This window comes from Cygnus atratus, chromosome 1 (assembly GCF_013377495.2).
Source record: "Cygnus atratus isolate AKBS03 ecotype Queensland, Australia chromosome 1, CAtr_DNAZoo_HiC_assembly, whole genome shotgun sequence".
NCBI lineage: Eukaryota > Metazoa > Chordata > Aves > Anseriformes > Anatidae > Cygnus > Cygnus atratus.
In genome coordinates, this window is record NC_066362.1 from 126,982,570 (window position 1) to 127,002,107 (window position 19,538).

Consider the following 19,538-nt stretch of genomic DNA (forward strand, 5'->3'; position numbering starts at 1 on the left):
GTGCTCATCAGAAAATGCAGCTGTTTTGGAGATGTGTTAAGTCAGATTTTTGTGTATGCATTTCGGGAGGCTGTTTTTAATGCTGAATAAGCTCATGGTAAATCACAGAAGTTTCCAAACATCCTTTGATTTAAAGCTGATAGAAAGCACGAAGGGGATGTTTCCTCCCAAACTGTAGTTCCTTTTTTGTTCTTTTTCACATGCTGGATATGGAAGAACTTGAGCAAACTGTAATGCATTTATGGCATCAACCTTAAAACAGCATTTTTATAATTTTTTAGCTAAGGCAAAGTCAGATGTACAAAGCTTTCATGCAGTTGTCATTCTTGTACTCTGCACAGGTTTCTAATATGGTCTATGTGCCTTTGGGAAAAAAGATACACTTGGAAGAGAAATCTTGGTTTGTTTTTTTCCTGTTTTGTTTCTTCAGGAATTGAGAATGACTACTGCTAGAATATATATATATATATATATATATATATATATATATTTTAAATAGCACAGCAACTGAACATATGAAGAGATGTGATAGAAAACACACACAAAGTGTTCTGAATTCATGTGACTGATGGTTTTACTACAAGTGTTTTTGATTTCTCTTTTTTGTGTTTCTATTAGTAATTTTATTTTGCTGTAGATAAACAGGAAGATAGTGGTCAGATAAAAGGCATTTATGAGAATGAAGTATTTCATGTAAGAAACATTTCAAAATTACCCTCTCTGCTGAGAGCTTAATAAGCAAGTCTTGCATTTACTCTGAGGCTATCTCTAAGTTTCTAAGGAAGTATGTGGTATTCACCTTGATTGTATGAAACAAGTTTGCTTGTTAAGCTTTTGGAGAGGAGTGGAATTTCTGTATGAGCTCGACATAAGGCATTTGATGCTGACATAAAGATCAGTTAATAATTGTTTTTGTTATACAATCAATCAGAGAAGCAACGGTGCCTGCGAAACGTGCGGTTTGTGCCTCGTGAGATCTGGTCGCTGTGTTTGAGCCATGCTGGTGCCTTGGTGTTACTGTGGCCGAGCTTGCCTTGTCCCCACCGTTGGTACAGTTGTGTCTATGAAAATGCTGCTGGGTGCTTAATGCAGGCTCCAAAGTGACCTTAGTAACTCAGTTTGAGCGTGGCTGTTGGTCTTACAGCCGACCGCGGATGTCTGACTTGAGAGCCTTTCCCAGAAGGAAGGGGGACTGGGCACTAGGCGGCAGCATTATTTTATTTTAAATACACAGGTGGGCCTGAGCTGAATCCCTGTGCAGTTTGTTAAGGTTGAAAAGGTATTTCCTTGCATTGCTTTTGCATTAGATGGAAACACTTTTTGCACAGATGAGGAATTGGCTGTTCTTACTTTTATTCCCCCCACCCATCCATTCATGGTGCTTCCTGCCTGCTCTCACTGCACTCTCTAAATAACTTGCCAAATTCCGATTTTATGTCATACTGGGTTGGGGGTGAGGACACAGCTTTGTGTCAGGAAGGACACTTGTAATACTTGCACCAACATTTCTTTACACCAGAGCTTGTGTGCTGAGCAGCTGCAGCTCTCTTGTTTACTGCAGATGTTTCTGGAGTCTGAAAACCAAGACTTTGCCTAGGTCTGAACCATTAACACTAATTAAAGGGCATGGCTTGGGAGGGGACAGCTACAGAAAAGTGCTCAGTGTGAAAAGGGGTGCATCCGTGGTTCTGTGAAAGCTTTGCTTTGCAGCTGTTTGCTCAGCACTGCCGACCCTGCTGGCATCCTGCGGGCTTTCTGCAGCACGATGGCCTTCCACTGCAAAGAGAAGAAGCTGACGTAACGAGGGGAGAATGGAAGTGGGGAGCTTGTTTTTTTTTGTTTGTTTTGTTTTGTTTTTTTTTCTGACCCTGAATTGCAGAAAAACATCAGCATGCTCCTTAACTGAGGTGGTTTGTGTTTGTCGTGCCGTGGTGACCCTGGCCATCGGACGTGGCTGTCCCAAAGTCAGCTGAAGTGCAGTGCTGCAGGAGCCAGAGTCTGCCATGGTTTTCCCCTGAGTACCTGAGCTTATTCCATGCTCCTCGTCTTTGCACAGATGGGTTACTTAACCTTGTTTGCGTCCTGTTCTGTCGTGGCCGTCTGTCTGACCTGCTGGTGTCTGTTTTTGTTTTGTAGTTCTTTCATGAGGGCCACTCCATGTCAAGCAGCATGTTCGCTTCCACGGTAAAACACTGCCTGCAGCTCTGTGTGTATGCGTGTGCAGGAATCTCGGCTCTGAACACCTGCAGCTTCTTCTGTGTGAAAGCTTGTTGTAAAACCCTACCTCTTCATTTAGCTCATCTTCACTGGGAGCCCGTTCTCATCAGTAATCTTTTAATAGTCTCATTTAGATCCACTTAGTTCTTCTGAAGGTTAAGTAGTCATAGCAGATAAAGCACTGTGGCAGATTTAGTTACTTGATTATATTACAGGTGTCATCAGTATTTAAAAGTAATGTAATGTACCATTTTTCCTGGCAGTCTCTGGACAGTAATGAAACCAGTACTGCTTCAGATTGCTGAGGCAGGGGTTTTACAGGCCTGGGTGTCTCCTCGGGCTGTCATATTCTTTCAAGGCAGAGAATTGTAGCCCTTCTTCAACTCTCACTGTTAAGAAAAGAGATAATTGTTTAAATATTTTACCAGCAGAAACCTCAGCAGTTTAAAGTCTGAGGCTCCGAATCTGTCATCAGGAGACAGAAGGCTTGCAGCTATGCCTGCACCTTGAACTGGCAGCTGTGATGAGAGGATCTCTGTGCCTGGAGACTTGCTGTCACTGGCACACCACTCAGGTGCCCTAAATACACAATTACAGAGCACCCCCAGGTGCACATTCCCCTAGCCCTGTGGCCTGGCCTGACAACTCTCAGGTTGCTGCTGCCTCACTCTTCCCACATCCCAGTGCAGAAAGGCGGAATTGAACCGTGTTTGACTCAAATGCACAGAACTGTTGAAGGAGATCCTTGCCTCTCTGAGCCACCTGAGTAGCCAGAGTAATTGCTGTGTGCAGATGGATTTCTCTGCTTTGGCACTGACCCTCCTGCATCCCCTCGCTCTGCTGAACAGTGTGGAGGAAATTCTGACTATCTGAGTCAGCATGCAGTAAAGGAATAGGGTGCATCAGACCATCAGTGGAACACCACTCGTGTCTCACTGACACCAACAGGAGTGAAAATGGACTTTGTTTTCATTTTCTTTTTGCAGAGCTTGGCTGTGTGGGGTCACTGAGCCTCTCCTTTGCAAACGTGCAGTTTTTGGTCGTATTTCGCATTTTCCCCAGTACTTTGTTTAGGCAGTTCCTTACTCAAGAGAGGATGGGATTTGAGAACGGGCTGTCAGTGAAGTCCTCTGTGGGCTGAAAGTAATGGGTGCGCAAAAAGGAACGAGGCTACAGAATAACACAGTGTCTGGAAGTGCAAGGACTAGGCAGACTGCACATACCCTGGTGTGGAAGTGACAGTGAGAATGTGCTGATAGTGCCACAACTTGGAAGAAGATTTGCTGCCTAATTTAGTCTCCAAGTTTGTCAGTATTGTTCTATTATTTTACCAATAAAGGAAACAAGGTGGCTACTTACAGAGAGGTGGGCGTGGTAACTAAATGACCACATAAAGTCAGTTTTTAATCAACATACATTAATGGAGCTATTTGCATGGAGGACCTCGCTTGCTGGAATCATGGGCCCATTGATTCCCTCACATCCCTGAGCCTGAAGTCCAAATCAGACCAGCCAGTAAATTCCACTATCTGGTGGAGCAGTAACACTGCCCTGCCAGCCAGCTTGTACTTGTCAAAGCAGTCGTGCCTTGTATTGAACCAAGCAGTGAAGTTTACTGACTTATCCCTTGTTGAACTGCTTGCTTATTTTGTTGAGAAACGACTGAAGTGCTGGAGAACTGAAGCTTGTTATGAAAGGTAGAGAGAGGGATCAGTCCTGCTCCAGCACCTTGTATGATGTCCTGGCCTGTGGTTTTTTTTTTTTTTTCCTGGTCCTCATCTAGCTTTTTAACAGAACAATGTGTTCACAAGCAGAAGCACTTCTGATGGTAGAAGGAAACTAACAAAACCTTTAATGTTTCTGACAGAGGGGCAGCACTCCACCATCTCCCACCAGCACTTCTTCTACTGGCTCCGACAGAGACATCAGTTGGGGGGACCGCAAAGGGCAGTGGCTGCGCAGGAGGAGGCTTGATGGTGCCATTAACAGAGTTCCTGTTGGCTTCTATGAGAAAGTGTGGAAGATCCTTCAGAAGGTAGGTTGACAACTATGGAAGGCAGGAAACAAAAAATATGTATAGGAACATGGGAAGGTGGTGCTTCAGAGGTATTGTGTTGCTGGTTAAAGTTGGTCTTCAGCTGGAAGACCAGTGGAAACTAGAGTTGTTAGTAGGAACATGTCTCTCAAACATATAAAGGCTCCATTAATGCAACTCCACACGTCAGTCTGAAAGTGCGTTTTTCTCTGAAAACACCGGTGATGCATTTTGGCTGAACAATTCTGTTTCACCACTGTTGTGCACCGTTCCTGGCCTTATGCAAGTTGTGGTCACTGCCGCTGCGGGGCACTGTAATGCAGTGCACTTCATGTGCTCCAGCTGAAAAAGGCTGCAGGGAATGAGGGTCGAAACTTCAGTCTTCCAGAATGTCTTGAGATCTCTTGCTGGCTCTTCCGAGCTGCATGCCATTCTTGATGGCTTTTGTTTATTGTGCTTGTGTAGCAACTTGGAGATCAGGGGTATGGAAATATACTGAAACAGATCTCCAGGAAGGAAAAGAGGGGAATTCAGAATTTCTGTTTACTTCAAAGTGATGCACCTGTTCTCCTTTGCTGGATGACAGACAGCATTTGGCAGCTTGCAAAACTGAGCTGTTCAAGCCTACACCCTTGCAAAGATGTGCATCACCAGCTTAGAGCACTCTTGGTTGTCCTAAAATCAGTTATTCTGAAGCTGGTATCAGCCAAGATGAGTCATATAAGACCACTAGATTTACTGGTGGAATCTTCTAGTATGTTCAACATACGTTCAACAGTGAACATCACTTCTGTCCTGACTTACTGTAGTAGCTGGGGGTATTTAATGGTTTTCTGGCTATTAAAATTAATTATGCTTATTTAAAGTTATTTAAATATTTCTTACACTATGAACTGTTCACAAAAGCACTCTTCTCGATGTGCCCTTTTTTTTATTTTTTATTTTTTATAACCTCAGGTACCCAGATGTGTCATTCCTTAGCCTGCCTTCTCACCATTTATGTTTTGTCACCCTTCTCTTTTATACCACTTGGTATTTCTAACACCACCTCTCCACCACTGGTTGTGGCCCGTTTCCAAGCACCATAACATGCTGACATGCTTGAGTTGAGGTGCCCTGGTTTTGCAACACTTAACTAAATGTTGTTTTAGTGAAAATGGGAAATAAAGGTTCTCATTTTCATGGTTTGTTGTCGTGTTCTTGCATTAGCTTTTATTTCTACATCCTTTCCACAGAAGTTTCTCATTGATTTGGTTTGGTCCTTTGTCTGCCCCTTCCTGTAGTGGCTCTCCAAGTTCTTTCCTCCCATTCAATAGCTAAAATGGAATACAGGACACTATGCAAGTGTCACGTAAGGTTATTTCTAGCATTTGGCAGGCTACATAATAACCTCTTGAGTAAAGGTGAAATAATATTTTTAACAGGTTTTCTTTTTTGTGGTAGATTTGGTGGCGGTTTTTTGGTGTTTTTGTTTGTTTAACTGAAAGGTTTTACATATTGGCTTGGATCAGAGTTCACTCAGATTTACTTGCAAGAACTATAATTTCTGTTCACTGTCAAAATGTTTTTTGTTTCAGTGTCATGGTTTGTCCATTGATGGTTACGTCCTTCCTTCTTCAACCACCAGAGAGGTACAGTAAAACGCCGAGGATTTTCTAGCCATATGACTGAACATTTGGTTTCACAGTGTAAGAGGCAGAGCAGGGCCAATGCTGCAGGACCTTTTTTAAAAACAGAAGTGGCTGCTACCCCAGGAGGGAGCTGAGGTCTGGATCTTCCCTCCACCACCCCTTCCAGCTTCACCGGCGCTGTGCAGATGAGTTTTTCTGCCAGCCAGGCCTGGGAGTGGGTGGGTTTTGTGTTAGGTTTGCCCCTTTGCTGCTCCTGCTTTCTGTAGGCTTCCATGGCAGTAGTTTGCTGCACCCACAGAGCACTGCTTGAAAAGGAGGTGGCTGGTTACAGTCATTCAGGCAGAGTAACAAAAAAGCTCAGCCTTGTTGGAATAAAGTAGACACATTGCTTGTTCCCCCCCCCATTTTTTTCAAATGCTGCCACTGCAGCCAGTGTATTTTGGCATCACAGCCTCAAGAGTAAACACCAGTTGAGGATGATTGTTTCTCACCAAAGCTTTCACTCGTTAAATCCATAACCTTAACCTTTCTTTATACTTTTCTTTTTCCTCCATTGGACTGCCACTCTGCCTTTAGGCACTCTGGCAAGTTTTAAATTCACAAATGTGAAACAAAACAACTCTTGTGAACAGAGGTCTCTCAGCAGAAGAGAGATACTTGCATGCCTGAGACTTTTTTCATGTCAGGTTGCACCTGATTTGTCTCTGGCTTTCTTCTTTTCTGAGGGGTGGTGGTAACAGCTGAAGAGAAGAGCTGGAATTTTCTGCCAAATTTAAACCTTCTTTTGCAGAATGGAGAGCTTTATTTATTCCTATTGTGTAGATAAATAAGTTTATATTTTTAGCCTGTCAGACCTAGACAGTATCTAATTTTGCTGTTTAAAGGAATCAAACTAAATAAGCACAAACCTCCTAGGGTGTCAGCATTTCACATGACATCCATACAGCTCTGCCAGTGAGAATTAGGCTGCTCTACAAACAATATAGGTATTTGCTTGTGTGAAAGCGCATTCACGCTAAGCAGGTGGCTATTTTTAAATCTGTACAGTCATTTCAGTTTTGCGACTAACCTGCAATGCCGGCAGGGTACTCGGAAGGCAGAATGCCGGAGACTGGCACATTAGAAGCAGGGAGTTAATTTGCAAGCTAAGTATCTGCAGTCCTGTGTGCAAGTAAAATGTGTGTGTGATGGGTTGCAGGGCTGGAGCAGTTCTCTGGAAGTTGCATAACTGTGTGCAGGATCAGGGCCTAGCGACACAAAAACTTTCTGTCGGTTCTAAGGCCGTACAGATGTCTCGTTCACCTCAGTCAGGCTGCCCCCACGTGAAGAGAGGAGCGTATGTTTAAGTGCCTGAGGGATGTGTGGGGAACTGGTCTTTTGGATTTGTCGGTTTTTAATTTCCATTTCCACTCTCACTCGCCAGATGACCCCGTGCGAAATCAAGTTTGCTGTGCACGTGGAGTCGGTGCTGAACCACGTACCCCAGCCCGAGTACCGGCAGCTCCTGGTGGAAGCTATTCTCGTCCTTACCTTCCTGTCTGACATCGAGGTGAACAGCATCGGGGGAATCATCCACGTGGATCGAATAGTGCACATGGCCAACGACCTCTTTCTGCAGGAACTGGTGAGTGCGTCCAAGGGGCAGTGGTGGGAAGCCTTTCCGTTTGAAATCTACCCCTGATCCTTCTCTGGTGTGTGGAGAATATGATTTTTTCCTTATGCCCCTATGAAGGAAAACCAAATCACCTCACTGTCTTCTGGAAATATATTTGGAAAACTAATTTAAGAATTGTGGGAGATTTAGTGGGGACAAAATCATAGCTGCTAACAAGCTCTGAAATAAGTGGGCAGATTGAAGAGAACTTTGGCTTTATCAAAGCACTGCACAAGCCACTCTGAGAAGAAGAATTCAGTCCTCTATCAGCAGAAAGTCAGGAAAAGCTGTGCGGGTACAGCTGCCAGAAACAGAACAGCTCAGAGACCACACTGTGTACATGCCAGACAGTAAGACAGAGACCAAGTTCACGTCCAGGCTAGTTGCATGCAGCTCTACCAAATTATAGAACAGTATTGTGAAAGCAGAGTGTGAAGCGTTAAAATCATCAATATTTAAGTATTTAAAAAAAGGACAAAATTTGTGAAGCTAGATGTTCTTTGTTTACTTAGGCCAATCCGACTAAGTCATGTATATCCTGTAACAATCCCAGTAAGGGTTTTAATGAGGGAACGGAGGCTTTGCCTTCAGCATTCAGCACAAATGTAAAATCATCATGAGACCTTTTTGGTTTTTTTCCCCAATACATAAGGATAAATGCCTAACGTTCCCTACTTCTTTTTTTTGTGTGTGTCTTTTCAGAAATCATTTGGAGCTACTGGTGGTATCTTGGAGAAAGACATAGCCACAGGAATTTGCCACTTTTTTTACGACAGTGCTCCAAGCGGGGCCTATGGGACTATGACATACCTAACAAAAGCCATAATTATTTATTTACAGGATTTCCTGCCTAGCACAGGCTGTGTGATGCAATAAGCAGTGTCTCATGAGGGAGAAAAGGCTAGGAAGCTTTTTCTCCCCGTTTCGCTGCCTTGAACCTCTTGTTTAGTTGCTGCATGTGTGTGTGCCATACACTACCTCAGCACTTTACGCGAGTCATCATGTTATGTGCATGCCTGCCTGCGGGGGACAGGTAGGTGGAATGGGGCCTACTTTTAAGGGAGGGCGTGAGAAATAACAAATAATGAAGCTCATTCTGCCCAAAGTGCATAAATGTAATTCATATTAAATTAGCAAGAATTATACAGCTCTGCCAAGGGGAAAACAGATTACTCTGTGGAGATCAAAAGGCATAATAAAATGAGGGAGCTCTATCTCAGGCATAAAGTCTCCCAAACAAGGGAAGTGATGGAATTCATTAATTTTTCCCTGCACTCTGTAAATGTATGTCGTCGTTGTGAATCACTAATGCAGTGTGAAACATCCAGGGAAATGTAAATTAGAGGAATAGGAATAACTGGAGGTAACCAGGTGGTATTTTTAATACACGTTTACCCTGATTCTCATCTCGTTTGCACCTAGTTAGTGCAGGGCTAGTGCAGTAGAGACAAATGTCTTACAATATCCACTAATTTGAGATGATAGCCTTGCTCAGGAAGCTGCCTCTCTCTTTAATCTGAACAAAGTGGCTTCCTTCCCGGCATCCCCAGGGCCTCGCACGAAAATCTCAAGACTCCAGCTTCTCCAAGGTGACAGACAGTTTTATGCCTGTAATCCTTTTCTCTGAACGGAGAAAGATAAACCTCAGCCACCCGAGCACCCTTCCCAAGTCTCCTGATCCTTTCCTTTGCAAATAGCCTCGGAGTTGAGAATGGCATAATTGCCACCCTTCCAGCGCAGGGTGAGTTTATAGAAGGCTTTGATGTTTTTCTCTCTTTTTTTTTTCCTCCTTTTTTTTTCCTTTTGTGATTATTTTTTTTTCTTTAAAGGCGCATTTGTCAGTCGTGGTTAGGGATGGGCTCCCTGGTAGTCTCCTTCCAGACAGCTCCCAGGTTTGTGCCTGTGCCATGAGACTGTCCACTGAAAATGAGTTTCAGTGGCTGCTTTGAGCTGCTTTAAGGAGAGAGAGTAAGTGCGTGTCATGCAGGGAAACAGCTCTGTGGCCACTTCATCTGAAAACAGAGGTAGGCTGCTTCTGGCATGGAAAACCTTTCTTCACCCCAGGCACCAGCTGCGATTTGCTGTGGTTTTATGCAGTCATCTGAAATACCTTGATGAAAAGAGGGGAAATAAGCCCGTCTCGCTTGCTGGTTGCCAGCACCCATGGTCCAGGGAAGGCAAGCTTCAGGTGGCACAGCTACCATGGAGGTGCTGCTGCTACTGCAACATCTGGGCACTTGCTCAAGAGAGCAATGAGTGTGGGAGGCCTCAGGAGGTGATTCAGATTTAGGAGAATTTGGCAGTGTGAGGGCCCAGGAGCTGCTCGCTGGATGCTCTGAGAGGCAAGGGCTGCGTTAACCACCATGGGCACTGTGGACCTGTGGAGGGATTAGTGTAAAGGTACGGTTCAGGTATGACTAGCACACACCTGGCTGTGGAAGTCATTTTATTGGCATGGTACCTGTTTTTGTTTTTTTCTTTTGTTATGCTTTTCCCCCATTTTTGTATGCATTGTGAGAGATCACCTAGCGTGTTTCTCAGTAAACAAATCCTTTGGTTTAAACATGTAAATATAACAGTCCAAGAGCATGAGCACACCAAGTCTCTGAAGCAATGGTTCAGAGCCTAGAGCAAAACAGATACCCCTTAACTCTTTTTTTTTTCTTTTAAGCAAGTGTCTTTGATTTAAAATTCACAGTATGACCTCAATTACCACACATTTATAATCACTGTGATCAATTACCACATGGAGTCATGGAGTGTACGCACTGGAAGAGTATTTATTTGGTGATTTGAAGAGTTGATATAAGTGGTACTGAGAAGTGGGATGCTGAAGCACAATGTCATTGGAGGGGAAACTCATTTTACTTCCAGGTCATGCACAGCTGCAACTTTCTGCTGAGCTACTACTCGGACAGAAGGATTATTACAACTGGAGAATCACAGTTAATGCAAAACTCATTAAGGAAATAAGCTTTTGTTCAGACCCCCCCTACACACACACACACTTTGCAGAGGATCCACCTATGTGTTATTAAGCTGTTACAAAATTGAGCCGGCTCTGATGGTGGTGAGGGTGTGCTCCCAGGTAAAACCCGTGACAGCTTTGCAGCTAATTGGAGCAGCTCGGCTGTCTGGCTTCCCGGGGGAGTCAGAAGAGGAGGATGTGGCCATCCTCAACTGCCTGCACACTCATTTCAGAAGGCAAAGGTACACAGACACACCATGTGCTTCAGAAACAAGGGCTTTCGGGAAAACAGATCCACCTGGGACCTGGTCTTTCCGCTCTGTCCGGCGCTGCTCACGAGCAGTTTGCAGCCGTGGGGACGGAAGCAGCAGCCCTGGTCCTGTGGAAGCAGGCAGACAACAGGGCTGGAGGGGGCTGGCTCAGCGCAGGCCTCTTCTGTGGTGCTAGCCATGGTCCCCTTGCTCGGGGAAGGAGCCCTAAAAGGGTCGGTTGCTTTCCATGGCCTGTAGGAAGACGCCCTGTGTGGGTGAAGCAGGGGCCTGGGGACAATCCAAGCCCCACATCAGGTGCTTGGCCTGAAGGCTGATGGCACCTGTAGGGCCAGTTTGGGCACTCCGCCACGGCCTGATTCAGTCCCTGCTCACAGGACCACTCACAGCTGTGACATTAAATAGCCCCTGCATAACATAGTGGAATAAATATATCTGTATCTATCTATCTGTATAGGGATGAGAGTTACGGGAGAGCTTCAGCTCAAACAATGAGTTTAACACAAGTAGCTGGGCTGTCTCCCGCTCCAGTTCTAGTCTCCAGTGGCTTTTATCCCTGGCATCACATGCCCTGCAGTTAGTCCCTCCTCCCATGTCCCCTCCTTCTGTCAGAGTTGAGGGGGCTCCTGTCTGCCTGTAGCAGCTGAGGGGCAGGCTTCTCTTTTGGCTCAATGACTCAGCTGCTCACAGGCTGCAGCGCTGCCTCCCTAGGAGCCTCTTTTCAATGTATGCTAAGTGAAGTGCTGCATTGCGACCTTACTGTTGGCGTCCCTTCTCATCAAGGCAAGCGTCCTTCAACTTAATCCTTCAGCTTAACGCTAGAGTGGCTTCAGGAACACGTTGTGAGAGGGGCATATCTAAGCTGCAGGGTTTTGGCAATGTGTCTGAGCTCCCACGTTGTTACACACCCTTGTTTTGTCCTGTCTTCTTGGGGGTGGCAAAGGAGGGCTCCAGATCTGTACTGTCACATTCTATAAATACACATTTAACGTTACCAATGCCATTAAAATTTTACTGTACTTTTTGTTTTTCTGTTAGAGAACCCCCCCCCACTCCAGCGAATAGAAATAAGTATGTACATGTTTATTCACTCATCTGTAAATTTATAAAATACTTCTGGAAAAGTATTTCATATTTCATCAATTAAAAATAAGATTTAGAAATGATGGCACTGTATTAAACTTGGACTGCTATTGTATTCTGTAAGGATAAATTATTAGAAAGGGTGCTATAGCTTTTTTTTTTTCCTTTGCATTTTCAAAACTGTTATTAAATTAAAAACTACCTACTTACCTCATGGTTCAATATTAAATTTTAAAGACTGGTTAGGCTGGAACTGTTTACTACCCAGAAAGCACTCTGTATACATTGTATTTAATAAGGATGAATTAAGGTAATGTCTTTTTTAAAAAGTTCCTGATCTGCCTGCACTTTATATCAGTGTGTTGCTTTCAGAGTGTAATATGCAAGTGGGTCAGGTCCAGGAGCGAGCTGCAGGAATGGGAATATTGGCTCACAGGCTTGGAGCAGGGGAATACAGGGGGAGACATGGGACACTGGGCTCTTCCATCTTGCTGCTTTTCATAGAGTCAATTGCAGAATTTATCCGTTTACTTGATTAAGAATTTATGCTCAACTGTATGCAAGATTATTTGGGTTCAGTAGTATCAAACTTTGTTACTTTTGTGTTCTTACTCATCTCCTGGTTTTAGAGAAATACAGTTTGACTTCAGACAAAAGTGTTGTACTCTAGTATGTGTAGGCTACCAACGCAGAAAAACACCGCACACATATTACTGTGAAAGCTAAAGCTTTATTTTAGGATCTATTGTATGTTACATTAACATGCTGTGGATTTAGCCAGCATTAAAGTGACAGGTTATGACTGTTTCTTGGCCCCCAACCCCAACAACTGTAGGCAAAAGTAGCCGGTGGCAAGAACAAATCTAATGCAAGTGTAAACGCCTTTCAGATAAGACCCTTTAAGTTGGGTCTGTAAACTTCAAAGAGGATACATAGTGACCTGGAATGTTTTAATTTTATTGCATCATGCAAAGAGCAAGATTAAATGCAGAACTACCTATTTTCCTATTTTAATGATATGATGTTTTTTTCCCTTTTTTTCTTTTTTAACTCGCCTGGGCTGGATAGTCAGTCCACAGAAAGCCTCTGCTGTTCCTGTTATATCCCCAAGGAGTGACAGATATATTCCTTGTGGTCATTAATACTGTTTCTCAGCGGTCTCTAAGGGCTGCTGAGAGAAATGTACCAAAGTTTCTCCTCCCGTGAGGTTGTAGGTGCTACCTTGGTAATATTCACAGATAAAATTGGTGGAGGAGATGAAACCAAGAGTGAAGATAAATTGTAAGGTACCGATGTGGCAGTGACACAGTAATACTGTATATGGTGGTTTTTCATCTCTTCTGGTCTCATTACTAGCAGGTATACATCATCCAGAAGGGACTAAACAGGCTTACACGGTGACCACAACGCTTATTACCATTTATTGGTTGTCAGTGTGGAAATCGGGTTCCCAGGCTGCTTGTGACTCATGACAGGAAGGTGAACTTCCATGACAACCCGCAAGAAGTTCTGCCTTTTCATTAGGTTGGCTTCTTGTCTCGGTTGTGAACCACATGAAAGGCCTCTAAAAATTCGCTGAAGTCAATGTAGTCGTCTTTGTTGTAGTCTATGCTCTGGGCTAGCTTGTCAATGGATGCATCGTACGCGTCAATTCCCAGGTGAGAACTGAAGATTCTCCAGGTCTTGCGGAACTCATCAAAAGAAATCAAACCTAAAGAAGACAGATGGCAGACTGCTTCTTATAATGCTGTTTCCCCTTCCTACGTACATGCATGCACATGCTTTTATTGCAAGACAGTTACCTGCCTACCCTGGCTTGCATGATTTTTTGTGATTTCATGACTGAAGTACATTTTTACTGCAGGCAATGAGCTAGCGCTTTCAAGAGCAGAATTAAGAAAGCAGTAAATACTGAGTGAGAGAAGGGAGAAAAAGCCCCCAGAAGTGACACCAGTACTGGAAATTGAGTATGTGAGATTTTTTTCTTGAATTAGGCTTTGTGCACTGTCCCTTATATGGGTACAGCCTGACTGCTGAAATTAGTCTTCACTAAAGTGGAAAAATGACATCACCCCTGGTTCCTCTATATATAGAAGCCTTAAGGAGGAAACTGTGGAGAAAGATAAGTAGTATAGGCTTCCTAGGGCTGGTGCTGTGAAGTTAGAGACTTACCTGACTGATCTTCGTCCATGATGTTAAAGATTATCTCCAGATCTTTTCTGTATTTGCACAGCGTTTCAACCAAAGCTGGCTGAACCTGGTTTTGAAATCATACACAGGAAACAATTCAGACCTTGGGTTTGAATTAGTTTAGCCAACAGAATATGTACTATACAAATCTATTTTCCCAGTTTAACTTGTCAAATACTAGGAAAAAATCCTTATGCTTGAGTTCCAAGAGATGATATTTTGTCTTGCCCTGAATCAGCTGAAACCTGTCACTTCTGGGTGAGGGGGTCCTGTGAAGGAGCCCTTCACACCTCCTACCTTCAGTAATTATTTGTGGAGATACTGATGATTTAGGGAAAATGCTCGATGTCATGCACTCACATGAAACGTTCAATGTTAGAAAAATGGTGGCGAGAGCTAAGAACCAAACCACTATGCAGTCGCCCAGTAACAACTGGACTCTGTAGAAGAGACCTCAGCTACAGGTGGTCAAACATCTCCAGCCCATCTCCAACTGTGACTTCATCCTACAGGTGCCAGAATTGGTTCTGTGCACATTTGCAAAGCTGCTCTGGGATTCATTGCATGTCTCCTCAGCTACCTTATCTAAATGCCCTTGAGAGTCACCAGAAAGCAGGAAGCAGTTCTAGCGTGTGATTCATCCAACCTATTTTCAGAATCTACCTTAGCAGGGAATGATGATTCGTGCCCTAGAAGTACTTATTTCCCTCCAATGACTATAAAAGGAAGCTAGGTAACTAGTTCAGATGTAGATGTCTATGGGATTGGCCAAACCACTGTCTTGTGCCTCAAATTGCAAAAAGCTGTTCCTCTAAGATTTGCAACGAGGCGTTTTCCTCCTTACCTCTTCTGTAGATTGAGCTATTTCCATATTGTGAAAACATGACATGTAGTCAACTTTTCCATCTGGATCTGTCTTGACTAAATGGAGCTGCAGCGTCCTCCAGGGCAGTTCGAGGCAGAGGACAGACTCCATTGCTGCTGCCCAGTCACTGACAGAAATCTTGCCTGCCGGAAGGGGTTGGTTCATGGTTACATTTGGTACATGATGCAGCATAAATCAGACACCAGCATGCCTTCTGACTTTGTTTAACAAGTCACAAAACACAAACATTTTCTCCTAATGCTGGGGAATAAAAATATTCTTAACAATGAGCAGCAAAGTCAGACTAAACATTTCCACAGGTCCCTTCCAACAGCAACAATTTTGTGATTCAATCAGCATGTTTTTAAACTTCTTGAGAAAAACATTATTCTATGAAGAGTACTTCAGATTTGAGCTGAGTTGCACCTACAGAGAGAGACATATGTGACTGAAACATCAACAAGACAGAAATATGTTGATCGGCTGGCAGCCAGAGAAGCAGCACCAACACCTTAGGGCCACAGATGACAACCTAGTCAGGTGAGAAGCCATCATGAGGAAAAGCTGTATTTGTGCCAGAAGTCATCAATGCCTTGCTCCTACATAAAAGGTTAATGTAGCAATTTATTACTGACTTTTCTTCAGCTGATGCATGACTGCGTGTCCACTAGTGGCCTAGCTACCCTACTCAAATAGCTCCCAGACTCAGGAGACCAGTTCTCCCTCCTCTGAGACCCCAGTTCCCTGGCTGACATCTTCCGAATACTCTCCTGAGTGAAGGTGTTGACCTTTGAGCTTCTGGAGTCAGATTTCCCCGCCCAAACTCTCTGCCCAGAGAGCTTCTTTATTTGCTCAGGTGTTCTAATTCTTTCCTTCTTCATACTTAAACCTCCCACCCCATCCTCCAAGTTGCTTTCTAGGGATAAGCATCCACTAACACACATCTTCTCCTGGGAGGAATGAGAGTGTGTCACCAACCAGCCCCAGCCTCCCTCCAGCCTTAGGCCAGCAGGCCCCCATGCACACATAAGAGGTAGCATTACCTGTGTTGTTGCAGTCATACTTTGCGAAAGCCTCAGTGAGTGTAGACCTGTGAGCAAAAATCTTCTCTCGTAAGGTTTGCAAGGCAGAACGTTCAATCGTTCTCACCCTAGGATGAAAAAAAAAAATGCAAAGCCGATCATTAAAGGATTTTAATCCTCCAGCAATTTATGCTTTTCAACATTCATTATCAAATTCTTCTGTTCTTTAATGTGCAGTGTCATCAGGGTCATCCTAAAAGGCAACACTGGGGAAAAACAAAACAAAGCCCCAGAAGAATAAGCTGAAGTTAAGAGATAATCAAGTTTATGCAGGTAATTCTAAGCTGCTTTGCTTTAGTAAATCTGACCACAGTGCTAGGCATGGCAAAGCTGTAACGATAAACTTTTTGGACTCCATTCATAACAGGATTTTTCTAGATTAACACTGCAGCCTTAAAGCAGACCTGACAGACAGGCATAGGCTCTTTAGGAGTCCCTGACAATCGTCTGTTCTAAGCTCTTAATTACCTTTGGGAATTTCTCAGGAAACTAAGTCAGAGCACTTAAAATACATTTTTGTCTTCTGTACTAATATTTAAATGGGAAAATAGAAAAACGAGGAAAATAGATGCCTGTCCAAGTAAAATGAAGCTACAGATTTGCAGCAGGTGCTCACACTGCACACATGACGACGCATCTTTACCTCTCCCAGTAGTTCTGCTTGTCTGTGCACTCACGCACTTGATACTGTACAAAATGAGGAATCAGATCCGGATTCAGTCGGATGTATGCTCCCCGGTTGCTTCCCTCTTCATAATAGTTAGAGGCAGAAAATATAGTGATAACCTGATCATAGGAAAAAAAGAAAGCGGGTTGGCTAGAACAACTCTTCTTGACACTGATTCCTAAAACTGATCTTAGAAAAACCTGCAGGTTACAAAATGAAGTGTCAACATGTAAAACCAGAAACCAGTGACGATGTCATTCACCAAACTGCTTGCACTTTTCAAGTCAGAGCTCCAGGCTTGCGTTTTTGGCCCGTCACAGTTTAGAGGGCAGTGTGATAGCACACTGTAGCAGAAACGTCTTTCTAAGATAGAGCTGGTTTTCAGGATTCTTGCTGGCATCTTGATACAGCATGTCAGCGAGCAATGGCAGAAGAGAAATGAGTTAAAAGGCTTCAAAAGCCTACGAGCATCTCTTACGCTGTACTTACACATAACTGTCCTAAGGGATTTTGTTGATGTTCATTTGTTTTCAGATGAGTAATGAGCTAGTCCCCACTCCCTGAAGCTGTGGAGACTTCTGTGTTTGTCAGAACTCCGTAATTTGTTCTAACATCTACTTATTTAGCACATAATTCCCCCGAACCCATTTTAAAGAAGTCACTCATTTTCTTAATTAACTTTGCAGACAAATCTGTGGATGTGCCTGTGAAATTCACAGGAGATCTCTGCTTTACATGGCAGCACCTTACCTTCCCGCCATGAGTGAGCTCGTAGCCTTCCCGCTTAAATTCATGAGACCTGATCAACATCTTCAGATTATACCTTTCAAGCAGCCTGGCAGTGGTATCAGGGCCAAAGTAACAACCTCCTCCTCGGCGCTTGTTTGGAACGCAGCCATTTTGCTTTCTTGGATCACTCCAGAGAATGTCCAGGACCTGGAAAGAGCAAACACAAGTGAGGACTGATAGTAGGCAAGGACTGACAGGCTACGTACGCCTCAACTAGGGACCACAGCAAAAGCCCCCACAGTACAGGGAGAAAACACACCTGAGCTAACAAGGTCCCAAACAGGCCTCCTATTTTCTTCTTTCCTTTCAATAGTGCACTCCTTTGGGCTGGGACCTCTGTTCTACTTTTCTTACAAACAGTTTGCCTTATCTTTTTCAGACGAAACATCTTTTCAGCAATGTACCTCCTTTCACAGCTGAAGTTTCCAGACTCTGGTAGGTGCATCAGGAACGGTGCATGGGCGAAGAGAGCAAAAGCTGCCTATGCATGTGAGAGGCATTTCCTGCTTCTCAGCGCAGACCTGACAGCCACCTGTGTCAGTGGTTTTACCTAAACTAAGCTTGAGAGTCCCTGCTCTAAACATGGCAGGAGTTGCCTTTGGCTTTATTGCCTTTGGTTAGCTCATGTTTCAAAACAAGATTTTACCTATCAGCATTTTAGCAGGATCGAGACATCAGTGGATGAATTCTCAAGGCTTAAACGTGCTAATTCTAGTCAGCACCAAACATGGGGCAAAATGTGTCTGTTCAAGCCTCACTAGAAAAGGTTTATGCAAAAACATTCTACTTCCATTTGTTGGGGAGTGTTAGATTTGGGGGGGTTACTACAGCACTTTACGTTAGTTTCCAGCTCAGATCTTGGGAAATTACATTTTCTGAGAGAGATTTGCTCTATTTCTAGAGGCAAAGCAAAGCTGTCTACTCCTTAAAGCAGCTGTCTGAAGGGAAGATCAGAAAAATAAACATACACCCAACTCAATTTTGAGCTTGTAAATTGCTGTGCAAATTAAGCTTTCCAAATTGTCACAATTTATTAAATTACAGCATGGCATGCGCTCCGTATTGCCTCTAATATTCAAGGGGAAGCTAACGACCAGAGGACAAAAATTTCCTGCTCTGAGTAATCAACCTTTAGGTCTCAGGAGCTGGGTTTTTTTGGACACTATCAGCATTCAGCTGCCAAAACCACAGCCAAAAAAGGTGCGTGAAATCACAATTGATTGCCAAGCCTGACCTGTTTAAACTGACAACCACGTATGTACGAACAGATGTAACCACATGAGGGCATGCAAACACATCTCATACAGAGCAGTTTCCTCCTCCTAACAGCTAAGAACAGAAAACACTGTGTAAATCCTCCTTCCGAGGCTTAAGATCACAAGCCTTTTTTTACCAGGTGTACGAAAAGCATCTAAATAATGTGTAGCTGACTAGTATACTCCCCAGAATGATGTGTTGTTCAGACACAGACCCCTCGGATGCAGACGTGCCCTCTAAACAGAGCCCCTACCACTGCTGTGCAGGGGTCTCTGTATCTGTCTTTGGTTTCACCTACTTGTTTCCACTCCTTCAGGGTGGGCCCTGACTGTGAATTTGGACGGGAAAGCTCAGTGGAGCCCGATGACGAGACGCCGCGTGTTTTCCTTGTGACATGCTCATTAGCAGCACATGTGCTGGGTCTGGCTGCTGGAGTTCCCTCCTTTGCTTGCTCCTCTCTGTCTGCCTCTGGCTTTGGTGGCCGCATCAAAGATTTCAACTTGAAAATAAAAAACAAAACCGATCAAACAATAAAACCCCATAGAATACTGGAAGAGTTAGCAGAACATAATGATACAGAGATGCCAGCTGAAAGGCACATCCATTCCCCCTTCCCATAAAAGTCTTGAAGTCTTGTGATGTCCTGAACTCTCATGTTTGGTGGAAGCTGCAGGTGTTTTCACCTGCAGACATCGTGCTTCACATCTGTCAGGCACCTCTTCAGGAGTGCTCTCATGTTCCTGTCACAAGCCATCACTCATTCCAAGCCACGCTCAGTCACCAGGTCTCACCTGGACAGCCAGGACAGCACTTGGGCTCAGGGCAGATACT

At 44.0% G+C, this 19,538-nt stretch overlaps 2 protein-coding genes across 6 annotated transcripts in view; one reads left to right on the forward strand and one right to left on the reverse strand.

Moving 5' to 3' along the window:
* The window catches only part of PHKA2 (phosphorylase kinase regulatory subunit alpha 2), a 44,514-nt gene extending 32,011 nt beyond the window's left edge, over window positions 1-12,503 (forward strand). Inside the window, exons 28-32 of one of the 2 annotated variants that reach the window (XM_035542125.2) lie at window positions 2,137-2,184; window positions 4,085-4,252; window positions 5,830-5,883; window positions 7,307-7,507; window positions 8,240-12,503. In XM_035542125.2, the coding sequence (XP_035398018.1) occupies window positions 2,137-2,184; window positions 4,085-4,252; window positions 5,830-5,883; window positions 7,307-7,507; window positions 8,240-8,413 (645 nt within the window). In that variant the 3' untranslated portion in view covers window positions 8,414-12,503. The remainder of the gene's footprint in view (window positions 1-2,136; window positions 2,185-4,084; window positions 4,253-5,829; window positions 5,884-7,306; window positions 7,508-8,239) is intronic. The other variant, XM_035542126.2, reaches the window with a different exon arrangement.
* Window positions 12,504-12,571: 68 nt separating this feature from the next.
* PPEF1 (protein phosphatase with EF-hand domain 1) overlaps window positions 12,572-19,538 on the reverse strand; it is a 36,475-nt gene continuing 29,508 nt past the window's right edge. For all 4 annotated transcript variants that reach the window (XM_035542127.2, XM_035542128.2, XM_035542130.2 and 1 more), the window contains 7 exons: window positions 19,006-19,206; window positions 17,412-17,597; window positions 16,638-16,780; window positions 15,956-16,062; window positions 14,892-15,055; window positions 14,030-14,114; window positions 12,572-13,568 (listed from right to left, as the gene is read on the reverse strand). In XM_035542127.2, coding sequence (XP_035398020.1) covers window positions 13,378-13,568; window positions 14,030-14,114; window positions 14,892-15,055; window positions 15,956-16,062; window positions 16,638-16,780; window positions 17,412-17,597; window positions 19,006-19,206 — 1,077 coding nt within the window. In that variant the 3' untranslated portion in view covers window positions 12,572-13,377. The remainder of the gene's footprint in view (window positions 13,569-14,029; window positions 14,115-14,891; window positions 15,056-15,955; window positions 16,063-16,637; window positions 16,781-17,411; window positions 17,598-19,005; window positions 19,207-19,538) is intronic.